Source organism: Poecilia mexicana, unplaced genomic scaffold (assembly GCF_051168715.1).
Source record: "Poecilia mexicana isolate PSO_F unplaced genomic scaffold, ASM5116871v1 scaffold_6, whole genome shotgun sequence".
NCBI lineage: Eukaryota > Metazoa > Chordata > Actinopteri > Cyprinodontiformes > Poeciliidae > Poecilia > Poecilia mexicana.
In genome coordinates this window covers 31,704,664-31,718,059 of record NW_028263375.1, presented here as the reverse complement: position 1 = coordinate 31,718,059, position 13,396 = coordinate 31,704,664, and the positions used below count along the sequence as shown (strand labels likewise).

General features: G+C 37.2%; 1 protein-coding gene across 1 annotated transcript in view; it reads left to right on the top strand.

Moving 5' to 3' along the window:
* LOC106906648 (retinal guanylyl cyclase 2-like) overlaps positions 1–11,484 on the top strand; it is an 18,478-nt gene extending 6,994 nt beyond the window's left edge. Inside the window, exons 11-23 of the mRNA XM_088006593.1 lie at positions 77–160; positions 1,153–1,329; positions 2,575–2,728; positions 4,100–4,243; positions 4,357–4,505; positions 5,065–5,228; positions 7,704–7,827; positions 7,897–7,965; positions 8,126–8,300; positions 9,022–9,120; positions 10,795–10,880; positions 11,007–11,086; positions 11,323–11,484. Coding sequence (XP_087862719.1) covers positions 77–160; positions 1,153–1,329; positions 2,575–2,728; positions 4,100–4,243; positions 4,357–4,505; positions 5,065–5,228; positions 7,704–7,827; positions 7,897–7,965; positions 8,126–8,300; positions 9,022–9,120; positions 10,795–10,880; positions 11,007–11,086; positions 11,323–11,410 — 1,593 coding nt within the window. The 3' untranslated portion in view covers positions 11,411–11,484. The remainder of the gene's footprint in view (positions 1–76; positions 161–1,152; positions 1,330–2,574; positions 2,729–4,099; positions 4,244–4,356; positions 4,506–5,064; positions 5,229–7,703; positions 7,828–7,896; positions 7,966–8,125; positions 8,301–9,021; positions 9,121–10,794; positions 10,881–11,006; positions 11,087–11,322) is intronic.
* The last annotated feature ends 1,912 nt before the right edge of the window (positions 11,485–13,396 follow it).

The window sequence follows — 13,396 nt, the reverse complement described above, 5'->3', positions numbered from 1 at the left end:
TTAAAAAGCTGTATGAAGCGGGTGTTTGTGCTAGCTGTCATGCTAATTCTCCTTTAAATGGTTGGTTCGTTTCCAGGGAGACTGGGTTTGGCTGAAGAAGATTCCTGCTGGAAAGACGACAACACCTGTCAACCAGAATACCCAGAATCTATTCAGTCAGGTAATATCATATAAAAACATCACACACCGATCACACAGCCGATGGATAAGACTGACAAATAGCTAATAAACAAACCTACACACACACACATGCACTCACGCACTCACACACATGCACACACAATCCAAATGCCTGAAGATCATCCAAAGCTGAGTTCCTACTGACATGGCCTGACTACTTTAACACAGAGCAAAATAAAGAGCTTAACATACAAGTGCCTAATTGAAATGTATCAGTCAGGTATAAGCAGTTTAAAAACAATCAGAGGATTGTACTCGGAGCTTCTGTTCAGCTTTCTCAATTTAATAAATACCAACAACAATTATTATCTTATGCCTTTATCATAGGAAAAAAGCTAGTGTTGATGTTCTGGGAAAAAAATCAGAGGTTCCATCGGTTAAATTGTGGCTGGAGGAACTGGTAAGGCTCTCTCATCTGGAAAGAATTCGGCTCTCATTCGCAAATAAATTAAAGCGATTCAATAGAACTTGGCAATCCCTTCGACAATATATTGATAACTCTATTTGAAGAGGATTGATTTGATTCTCGGTGTGATAAAATGTAAGTCCTAGGGAAAGGGGCGGTGGGTGGGTCTTGAGAATGTCCCTGTTTATTTATGTCACTTCTGTTTTGTTTTTGTATTGTCTTTTTGTTTTATGTTCACATAAAAAGGAGGACACATTTGTATTGCTGATGTTTCAATTTTCATGTCTGATTCCTCAATAAATTTGCTTGACAACAAAACAATCAGAGGACCGACTTTGTCAAACTAAATCTTCAACCTTATGAATGCTACTGGAGCTGAGAGTATCAGCAGAGAGTTACTGATACTCATATCAGTGACTCTCAGCTGGACTCTCTGATAAGCGGACAAGTCAAAAATAGTTGTTGTTCCCAGCAAAGTACTCATCAACTTATTTCATTTCATTACATTTCAGTTATTGAAAGTATGTTGACTGTTTCAACATTGCTCTGTCTGTGTTTGTTTCCAGCTGAGGGAGATGCGCCATGAGAACCTGAATCTGTACCTGGGTTTGTTTGTGGATTCAGGGATCCTGGCCCTGGTGGTGGAGCACTGTCCTCGGGGCAGCCTGGCAGACCTGCTGGCCGACAGCGACGTCAGGCTGGACTGGATGTTCAAGTCATCGCTGCTCATGGACCTCATTAAGGTTCTCCTCAGATCACTTCAATACACCTTAAATCTTCTGACACAACTTCCCACTGAATCGAATCAAAAGTTGTGTCCAAGCTTAAAGTTACTTTTTTTTTTCAGGCGCTTTGATGCATTTCTCATATCAGTCTCAGTATTTGTTCAACAGGCCGTGATTTTCTCCTAACAATGAGTGCAAATTGTAACACCTGGTCTTGGAGTCACTTGCTCAAAATAATTGTCCCGCTCCTCAAATGCAAGTATTCATGTGACCAGCTGTGTTCCCGTTCCAAATGTGCACAAAACTTTCTCAATATTCCACTAAAAAAAAATTCACAATTAAATAAGAAACGCAATTAAAATCATACATGAATAAGTCATTAAAAACATGCCGCGCCACCATCCGACTACCATTTTCTGTCATCTTCTTAACGGTTTGCGCCAGCAGCAACATCCGGTTGTTGATCATGTGACCCATGTGACACGAAGAAAGTGTTCACATTGCAGTTTTCAAGATAAACCAATTTTATCATCCCAGCATCTAAACTTTTTATTCAACAAACTCAGAATTGCTAAGCTTACATAAACCAAATTTATAGTCAACATGTCAAACTGCACAATTGTATGGTCAATGGGAACACAGACAAGGACAGTCTAATCAAAATAAAAAGTCCCGACATCTTATTAGTGAACAGGATAGGGAAATGGCTTGAACATGTTTTCAATATGATATTTCATTCTGGAAATGTTTTCCAATGCAAGTCCTTAAATTAACCAAGAGTAAAACAATAATCTAAAGAATCTAAGTCAAAAGGCACAAATGAAAGTTAAAAATGAAGAAACCAAATAAGCAAGGAACTTGCAAGATAAAATCCAAAAGTCAAATACACAAAGACCATAACAGCCGTCTGCTGCTTCATCCATTCAGTTCATTGTAATGCTGCCAAATCCTAAGAAAATAAATGGAAACTTCTGAAGACATTAATAAATAAATGTTTGACATATTGTTTCTCTCATTATTGTGGCATTTATCAAATATAAGTAATTCCTTTTTATTCAGTGTATGTAAACTTCTTAACTGTGCATAGATTGATAAATAGAATTTGTATCTTTCCCTCTCTATCAAAACTAAGAACCAAACTTCTTGTTTGTTTAGTTATTAATTTCAATCACCTTTTAAGCGAGTCGGCTATTTTGCATTCGTTCTCTGAAACCGACAGATTATCTAGCTCTGTGTGACCAGGTTGCTGTTTTCATGTTCCAGGGAATGAAGTATCTTCATCTGCGAGGGTTGACTCACAGTCGCCTCAAGTCCACTAATTGCTTAGTGGACGGTCGATTTGTGTTGAAAATCACAGACTACGGTCTACCCATGATCCTTCAGTCTCAAGGTGTCAGTCTGTCTGACGATCCACAAGGTAAAACAGAATTACCAGAATTACACTCTACCTGCTAAAAATTTGACAATTGTACCAGTTACTTAACTATGCATAAACAAAATGGGAGTGATGTCCTTTTTTCATAACCATTTCAATTTTATATATATGTATGTATATTTCTTTATTTTGTGTGTTTACTCCCATTAGGATGATTTTTTTAAATGGTTCTTGTAAGTGGTTGAAAGTCAGAGTTTACAAACCTTGCACACACACACACTAGCACATATATCACACCTCAGAAAGTGGAATATAATCGAGCAAACATGGTGTTGTAATTCTGACTGTAGATTTGCAAAATCAAAAAAACAAAAGCAAAATATTTCTAGTAAAAGAGCTGCAAAAATACCAAAGTAAAAGTTAACGTTCCACAGTCTCATCAAATATGAACATGAATGTAGTTATAATGAATACAAGAACAAAGTGTTTTTTTCATTATATTGCTGCTTTATTAGTGTTTTCTGAGGCGTCACTGTTTTCCATGCTGTTGGTGTGGAAGCTGCTCTTTTGTCGGGTCTTTCTTGCTGTTTTTGGGTCTTAACTAACAGTGACGGGATCCTGACGTGGCAGACTGGGAATGTGTCAAATAGTTTATTAAAGAAGAGAAAATGTGAAATTCTGTTAAAAAATAAAAAATTGTGGCCTTATTGGATTTGTTTTTATTATTTACAATCTTGCACTACTAGCCTTACAAATTCATTTGGATTACAGTGAACTGAAGATAAGAAATGTAACTAATTTTTTTATTATTATTATTTTGATTACCAGCTCTTTAATACGAACTAATATAAACTAGATGATTCAAAGTGAATCGTATTGAGATTAAACTACACAAAATGGTGAAAAAATGAATAAAAGAAAAATAATTGTGAAAAAATTTGGAATTAATTTTAGGGTCAACTATAGTATACTCTGGTTGTCAAACCAGACCAGTAGAACATGTTGTAGTCAAGAAAATACTAAGAGTGCTAAGACCATCTTGAAACCTTCAGCTGGGGCCAGAAGTCGGTTAGCAGATTAACACATAGAATTCACTGACTTTACTTTTTTAATTTCTGTTGGAAGTTCAGTTCCTCCAAGTAAGGGCTGTTTACTTTAGAGCAAGTTGTGACCGCTGATTGGTCAGTCACTGACAAAGCCACTGGATTGACTGACAGGAAGAAAGGATGATAACATCTGGCATCCTCATCATGTAGTTGGCCCTTTGCTTGTATTTTCATAATTTTCTTCTCAGTTTTTGAGAAGTGGTTTAAGAAGCTGATTGCCAGTCTAAAGTCTTACTGTTGTTCACAGCAAAGTGTGTAAATATGATGTTAGCCAAGCTTTTTTAAAAAAAAAAAAATTTCTTCTTAGATCTTCTGTGGACAGCTCCTGAACTTCTGAGGAACTCAGAACAAGCCGGTTCTTTTGCAGGAGATGTCTTTAGTTTTTCCATCATCATACAGGAAGTGATCTCACGGACACTTCCCTACGCCATGATGGACATGCCTCCTCAGGGTAAGAATGCTTATCCTGTCTACAAACTTGTTGGTCTGACAAACCTCAGTCCCAGCAACCATTTGTGTGTCTAATCATCCCACCTTCTCTCTCTCTGCCTGTGGAACGATCAGAGATTGTGGAGCGCCTGAAGAAGCCCCCTCCTCTCTGCAGGCCTCTTGTTTCAGTGGATGAAGCTCCTGCTGAGTGTCTCAATCTGATGAATGAATGTTGGAACGAAGATCCAAGCAAGCGGCCCAACTTTGATGAAATTTTTAAGCAGGTAAGAGGATGCTTGTTTGGGGAGCTGAACATCTTAGTACATAATCGTCTTCATTCAGTTCAATTAATTGTATCTAAAATCTTCATAGTCTCTAGATTTATTTTAAAGGAGCAGTGTTATGTGTTTTCCCAGCCACATAGTGCCATTTTATAGCTCATTCAAGTAACTACGTTAACTTCAGTAACTACGTTATAAAAGTGCTATATATACCAGATATGACTTAAAATAAATTGTACTTTGTAGTTTGTTTACTTTGCTTAACACCTTGAAATTGGGCCTCTGTCTCTTTAAAAACTTCTGCTCTTTCTGTAACCCTGTGTTCAGGAAGTGAAGACAATTAACAACATTCAATGTTTGTCTTAACTTATTTGTTTCCTAAAACCTTTGTGGCTGAAGTAACAATTAAATAATTTCCTAAAATACTTACATAAATAGCATTTAGAAAAATTTTATGGACAAGATACAGCTATAAATAGCCCCAATAAAAAAGCTCTTTAAAAATGTACAGCTGGGACAATATGCAGCCTTCGGTAAGTGTCTATGGTTGTTCTGTTTTTAGTTCCGGGGCATCAGCAGAGGGAAGAAGGCTAACATCATTGACTCCATGCTGCGGATGCTGGAGCAGTACAGCTCCAACCTGGAGGATCTGATCAGGGAGCGAACAGATGAGCTGGAGGTTGAGAGGACCAAAACGGATAAGTTAATTGGACAGCTTTTACCAAAGTAAGACTGGGTTCATGAGAAATATTAATACACACTCATATAAAACTGACATGCTGATCTTTCATACAATGAACCTGACCTGCCTGAGTGACGTTTGCCTCCCCACTAAAATTGATGTTAAATGTTTCCATCAGTGCCGATCAAGGGCGTAGGTTCGGTCTAAGTTTTGGTGGGGACCTTGACACCCCCCCGCAGCACAGTGAAATGCCCAAGAGCACCGAACATTTTTGAGAAGGGGGGGGAAACCACAATGGCTTAATAACCCCCTCCCCCCAACCATAACCATATCATACATCTTGTGTATCAGTGATTCTTGAGAATAGGGACAAAACAGGTCCTATGGATAAAGCATGAAATTTGAATAAAATATACACAAAATATATTTTTTTCAAATATCTAACTAAACTAACCTGGGTCATGTGAGCACAACAATGTATATTTTTCTTTTTTTTGCTGAATATTTTTTTATTTTAAACATTGTAGTCGGTGGATGATGCCTGTAAAAGCCCTTGTCCAGGAGCAGAACTCAACACATTCTTATAGTTTAAAACAATTAAAGAAATACTAAAATTATATATTATGACAATTAAGTATAAGTAGTCATATAAATAATTATAAAAGTATCGATAAATTGAATTAAAAATAATTTTTAGATATTTTCCAACTCCGTTGAAATTTGTCCTTAGTTTTTGTCAACACCGTCAGAAATGAAAAGAATGTAAAAAAATCAGGCATTATTGGGGGGCACCAGAACTTCTGAGGACCCCATGACGTTGTCTTTTCTCTTCCTTTGCTAGGAGGGCTAGTTAGCTCCGGTTAGCTTAAGTTATTCTTTAGTTTTTTCTTCTGTTTTATTCCTAAGTTGTTTGTCACAACCATGATGTGTCAACTCCATAACTGACAATTTACAAAACTTTGATGAAATTTTGCGAAATAAAAGCTTAATTTTGGTATAATGTAAAGATTTCATGGACCTGACGAGCTACAATATGGCCTCCTTCAGAATAACATCATATAAATTGAGGTAGTTTGGCATTTCGTCAACTCCGTCAGATGTCAACTCCGTCAGAGTTTTTCTGACTCTTTCAGTGAAATTGTTGTCAAATCTCACTTAATTGTGCAACTAATTCATTTTAATGTATTTTACATGAATTGCATTACTTCACATGTACCAAGTTTTTCATTTTACTCACTAATTTGTCACCACCTTCAGTTCTGTGTCAACTCCGTCATGCACTGTCAACTCCATCAGATGGACTTTTTCTTGTTTTTTGTTTTAAATAATATTTATTTTATTTCTTGAGAAGCATTTGTCTGTAAATTGAGTAAAAATATCACTAATGGGGTATTTTAAAAATCATTTTAGATTTATTTTTGTCAGATGGTGATGACAAAGTTTTGGGTCAGGTCGATTAAAAATGTAATTTTTTTTTAAAAATTCGCAACTGGGAGCCTGTACCTTAGCATCTTCATATTTTCTAAACATTATTTGTCATATTTGCATACATAAGGTTGAGAAATAATTTTAAAAAAATATGGGAAAATTAAAACCCATTTTGTCCCTATTCTCAAGAATCAACCAGATACAGTCATACTCAGCAGATCAGTTCAAGAACACTTTAATTTTTCCTTTACAAAATTCAGCAAACGTTACAAGTAAGATCAAAAGAAATACCCTCTGGATACAGCAAACACAATTGCAGATAAGAAGAAATCAATAATAAAATAAAAAAGAAAAAATATTACATAATTAACAGACCTATTCTACCTCACATTCAGTGCTGACCTTACTAAACACCGGACTTTACAACAAATGCGTTGCGTGATAGATATCTAACTTATGGGTCCACTCACTGTACTTACAGCCGACGTAGCGAAATAACTTCTAATGTCTGTCCTTTTCTTTTTTGGTGGCGACATGGTCTCGGAGACTCAGAAGGAGACGCGTGTGCCCAGCTAGCCGCCGCCTTTTGCAGCTAATCAAAGAACGTCCGACGATTCAACTGACTCCCCCTCCCCCCACACCCCCGACAGCACCGTTCCGACACGGTCTCGGAGGCTCATAATAAATGTCAAACTAAGAAGCTTCCGTTCCGCGCACCGCCTGTTGCTGCTAATCAAAGATCGTAGATCCACGTTCTTTGAGCCAATATGGCAAAAATTGGTCGGGACTTTTTCATATCCCGTGAATATTGGTCGGGACATGTCCCTACCGTCCCTACCCAAACCTACGCCCATGGTGCCGATATCATTTTAAAGATATTAATAAATCTGTGCTTATAATCTTTCAGCTGTATTTTATTTATTTATTTATTTTTATCCATCTATTCCTTTATGCTTGTGAAATGAAATTACAATATTTCATTCATATTATTGTCTTTCCATATGCCACTCCAATGAAAGGAGATTTCTTTGTAGTGTCTGTACCTATCATATGTTGACATGTGTTAAGCCGTGTATCACTGGATGTTTCAGATCTGTGGCTCAGGCCTTGAAGAAGGGGAAGCCTGTCCAGCCTGAACACTACTCAGACTGTACACTGTACTTCAGCGACATCGTCGGATTTACAACCATCTCAGCTCTAAGTGAACCCATTGAGGTGAAAACGGCTGAAGTAACCACTAGTTTTGACAATTTTGACTGTTTAACTGAAATTGTGTTTTTGAAGGTGGTCGACTTGCTTAATGACCTTTACACCATGTTTGATGCCATCATCGCTACTCATGATGTCTACAAAGTAAGCACCTTCAGCTATGCATCTATTTCTATTCACTCATCACACCAGACAAGATTTGGTAGAGTAAATCTCCCTTTGAAAAGACAAAGAGGATTGCTCTTCTGCACTGTTTTAATTAACTTAAATAACTAACTAACTGTGATTATGTGTTTATGTTCAGGTAGAGACTATTGGGGATGCTTACATGGTGGCTTCAGGGGTTCCTAACAGAAATGGGAATCGGCACGCTGCTGAAGTGTCAAACATGTCGCTTGACATCCTTCATTCAATAGGAGCATTTAAGATCAAACACATGCCAGAAATCAAAGTGAAAATACGCATTGGACTGCACTCAGGTACAGCATCACCTTTTAAACTGTTACAACCACTTTTATTTAAAGGGGCAGTGTTATTTAAAATTGACTTTTTTGAGCTTTACATCATGTTATAAAGTTATTACTTCATCAAAAACATACCTGGAGTGTTACTTTGATTCTTTGATGCATATTTGAGAAATCCTGTAACCTCCATGGCAACCATTTAACCTAGCGCTGCCTCTGAAACTCTTCCCCTGAGCTGCCATTTCCAAGCTCCCCCTCATAGAGCAGCCCTTCCCCCACGACTCCACACTCAGCTCCTTCAGACTAGCGGCAGCAATTGACAAGCACCTGGTCATCAGCTGAGTTCATTATATGAACTACTTCTCAAAGTAACCCTGGTAAAAACATTGTTGCAGATTTAATAGAGGAGCCATGTTATGATGACTTCCTGAAGGCGGACTTTCAGAAAGAGAAGGAGTTTTTAAAGAGACAGGGACCCATTTTCAATGCATTAAATTGCAAAGTTAAATTCATTTTACTTTTTACATGGTTACTTGACTGTGCTATAAAATGGGACCAAGTGCCTGAAAAATACATAATACTGTCCCTTTAAAGCCATCCTGTAATAATCAAGCTTTAAATTCTCAAACCTTTCCTTCATGTTATAAGAGACTGTATGTGAGAGACCATAATGGTGTACCCAAAAACAAGAATGAAGTATTTCTCAAGAAGCGTCTCTCATGTTGGGTGTGTTCAGGACCGGTGGTTGCAGGTGTGGTGGGACTGACCATGCCCAGGTACTGTCTGTTTGGAGACACGGTGACCACAGCCTCCCACATGGAAGCCAGCGGCCTGCGTAAGTATGGAACATACCATGGTTCCATGGAACGGCTCAAAAAACAATCTAAAAAATTTGATAATTATATTATCTCTCCTTTCCTGATCACTTACAATACAATAAGACTTTGTTGTTAATGTTCCCCAAACAAGGAAATAAAGATGTAGATTTTGTTTTGTTTGATTTACAGATTTCTTCAATATGACGAACTGCATGAATTCCTGTACACGAATCAATTATTAGCTCTATCCTATTGATCTATTTTTCAGTAGTCATTTTGCTGTAATGTTTTTACATTACAGCAAAATGACACACTGTATTTGATCAGTTCTCCACTCATTAATGACAATGTGGACCCTACAATCTCTTCTACATGCGTTTCTTGACAGAAAGAAATATTAATTTCTAACCAAAATTTCTGCAGATTATCCCAATTCAGATTCAAGATTTAGCATTACCTCAAAGTCACAATGCAGACCTGAATTTCAGTTTCTCAGCTCACAAAAAACATATTTAAAGTAATGTCAGTGCAGTTTAATTAATAAATCTATTTCTGTATTGTGGTGGTTGGAAAAAAACTTCCAGAAAACCTCTTTGATCTGCATTTTAGTCTGCTCTCAAGCTGTGTTTCCATTAGCCATAAAACTGAGCAAATTGAAATTACAAAAATAAACCTGTTTAATGGAAACACCAATTTAAAAAAAAAACAACAAAAAAAAACTCCTGTTTTGTGCTCAAATGTTTTTGCACTAGGATGAGGTGGGGGGGTTTCTGTATCAGAATAGATGTATTTTGCAGAATTGCATTGGAAACACTTTCTCACATCACACAAGTCACATAATCAACAGCTGTACATTACTACTGACAGAAACGATGAAGACAATGACAGGAAGTGGTAGGGTGATGGTTTGTTTTTGTTTTTTCAGGCAGCTGGCTCCACCAGAGCTCTCACTGCACCACACAGTTCAAAAAAGGTTGTGTGTCATTCCAAAGTGCTGAATCTATAGCTCTTTTGAATTATGACTATATCACATATAACTATTTCCATCCGTCGCTGCTATGTTTCTCAATGACTCAATGGCTCATTCACATGTGATTATAATTTCATTTCTTGTTTAATGGAAACGCCGCCAATGCAAAATTGTGTTGGTTTTTTTTACATTAGCAGAACATCGACAAAGATTTGCTCACATTAGTAATGAAAATGCAACTTCAGACACAACCTCCTTCTCACCCTCCTCAAAAAGAGATCTTAACCAGAGGATTGTACGCAGACCAGGACAGATCCTTCGTCACATGAATTCCCAGGAATATCTGTGCTAGACGCCCTTCTACTTATTGACAGAGAGTGTGTTTAACGTGATTGTTTCCTCCTCAAGGCGATCACCAGTTGCTTAGACTGGTCCACATTCAGAAGCAGATTTTTGTTGTTACGCCACTCTGTGAAAACCTTCACCACTTGTTATCTTTCTCATTGTTATGGGACAGTTTAGTCTTGGTCACAATTGTCAAGGTCACAATTTTTCCTGTTGGACTGTCTGTCCTGTTTTGCTGCCAGAGGCAGTTTCTGAATATTAAGCCTGCCTTCTTTTGGCTCCTCTGCCATTTGTGGTAAAATCCAGTTTACCAAGCTCTACCATTTCTAGTATAAAGCTTAACACAACTTGCTTTATACTTGTGGGGTTTTTTCAGCTTACAGGATCCATATCAGCCTCAGTACAGTCAAGGTTCTGACCAGTCTGAAAGTGGGATACCTCATAGACACCAGAAAGGCACAGGTATACCCGCCTGCTTAGATATTTGCTGTGACAAAAGTCGGATTTAATTCATTCTTTTGAAGAAGTCTACTGTTTGCCCAGCAATGCAGTGATTTCCTTGTACACGCCTGTGTTTTGAAGGTAAAGGGCACAGAGGACACATACTGGCTGATGGGTCGAGAGGGTTTCAACAAACCTCTTCCTCTTCCCCCCGATCTTGCTGGAGGGTAAGAACACACGACATATGGAACCGTCTTTATGTATTTGCTGAATATACATAAATACATAAAGAACATAATTTTTTTAATCACATTGATTCTTACTGACTTATACTTATTATCATTAGTTATTAGGCAATATTATTAAGAATGTTATTGGTAATTATTACAATTTTAATGAAAACAAATGTAAAAATCCAAGTAAATGTGGTTGAACATCTGACCTGTTTCTTTGTTCTTCCCAGGGCCAGTAATCACGGCATAAGCCTTGATGAGATTCCTGTCGAAAGACGACAAAAGTTTCTCGACCGACAGAACAAAATGAAAAAATAGACAGCAAAGTTTTGTTTTATGTAACTGTCTGCAAAAACGCAAAATCTTACCAGATATTTTTGGTCTGATTTCCAGTGAAAATATCTTGAAATAAGACAAAACGGTAACACTTTATTTGAAGGGGGTTGAATAAGACTGACATGACACTGTCATAAACACCTGTCATGAACATGAATAAGCCTTCATGAATATTTATGACTATTGTCATAAAGTGTCATTCGGTAAATTATGACACTTTTAATACAAAGTTGACATTATTCAAAATGTCTTTGTTATGACAACTTGACATTAACCAAGAAATCATTACTGATATAAATTTGTTATAAAAGTATTACTGATTGCACTTTAAAAATTAGGTAACTTTATGTTATTAAAGGTAAAGTTTAAACAGTAATGATTTCCTGGTTAATGTCAAGTTGTCATAACAAAGACATTTTGAATAATGTCAACTTTGTATTAAAAGTGTCACAATTTACCGAATGACACTTTATGACAACAGTCATAAATATTCATGAAGGCTTATTCATGTTCATGACAGGTGTAATGTCATGTTTATGACAGTGTCATGACAGTCTTATTCAACCCCCTTCAAATAAAGTGTTACCGACAAAACTAACTTAAAAGTAACTTTTCTGAAAGAAATAGGAGCTTGTTTTAAGTCAATAACTCTTTAACATTTATCGAAAAAAATTACTAGTTCAATTTCCACATTATTTCACTTATAATATGGGAAAATGTCTTGTTGTAAATGGTAAGGTAAGGTAATTTTATTTATATTGCACATTTTCAGCAACAAGACAATTCAAAGTGCTTGACATGAATTAAAAGGAAATATAAACAAAATAACAAACCAAAGGAAAGAAAGAAGAAAAACAAAAAAGAGGAAAGGACGCATTAGGGAAGATGGCAACATTCAGACAAAACAAAGGGCAAAACAAAGACATGAGTAAAGGCGGTGACGTCAAAAGACTATGAAACCACATTGCTCAGCCTCCCGGCAAAGTCCAATAAAGGTGTTGTTATCGAGGAATGATGTCCTTGGGAGCGCTCAGCTCCACATCTCCATGGATACAGGAGGGGGTGAGGAGGGAAGAGTGTTGTGTTTACATATCTTCAAGGAGACTGGAAATATGCAGCCCTTCCAAGGCCACACAGGGAAAGCCAATTCAGAAACAGAATGTCTTAGGTCAGGAAGATTATAAATTTCAATCTTCCCTAATGTCTCTCCAATAAATCTCAGTTCCCAATTATCCAAATTAGTTTGGTCGTTCCACTGAACCGAAACTAGCAACTTCACCAAGATCGATTCCAACTCGTTAGTGAGTTTTAGAGTCCTCGTCTCTGTCCACACCAACAGTCTGAGTGTCCACTAGTTCAGCCAAGTCCGTCACAAATTTGTCAATAATCCAGGAATCCACAAGCTCCAAACAGCAGAAATCCTGTTGTCATGAATAAATCCAGGGTGAACCCCGTCGGGTGTGTCCCCACAGGACAAGAGAGTTCTCCTGTGCCCAGACTTCTCTTCGAAAATTTGATCAATTACATTGAGAGATCAGTTGACCAGATCCATAATTTGTAGATTTAGATGACGTGCGAAGAAAGGCTCCAAAAATATAGAAAAAGACAGGACAAAAACAGAACCTCCTCTGCTGGGAGGGAGCAGAGGGAAAAAGCGTCCACCTTCATCTAGAGCAAGAGAGAAATGAGAAATGAAATAATCTACCAATGTAACTAGTACGTTTTCATCAACATTAATGAAATCTTGACTTAAAGCAAGCCCCTGTGTCTTGCTGTAATGTTATTTGTAAGTTAGTTTTGTCTTACTTCAACTATACTAAGATATTTGCACTGGAAATCAGACCAAAAACACTTTGTGTTTTTGCAGTGTAAATACTAACCTTTCTTTGGGATATTAAAATTAATACTGCTCTTAGCCAAAGCAAGAAAAAGAAAACTAGACTATAAGAGTTTAGATGCACTACAAAG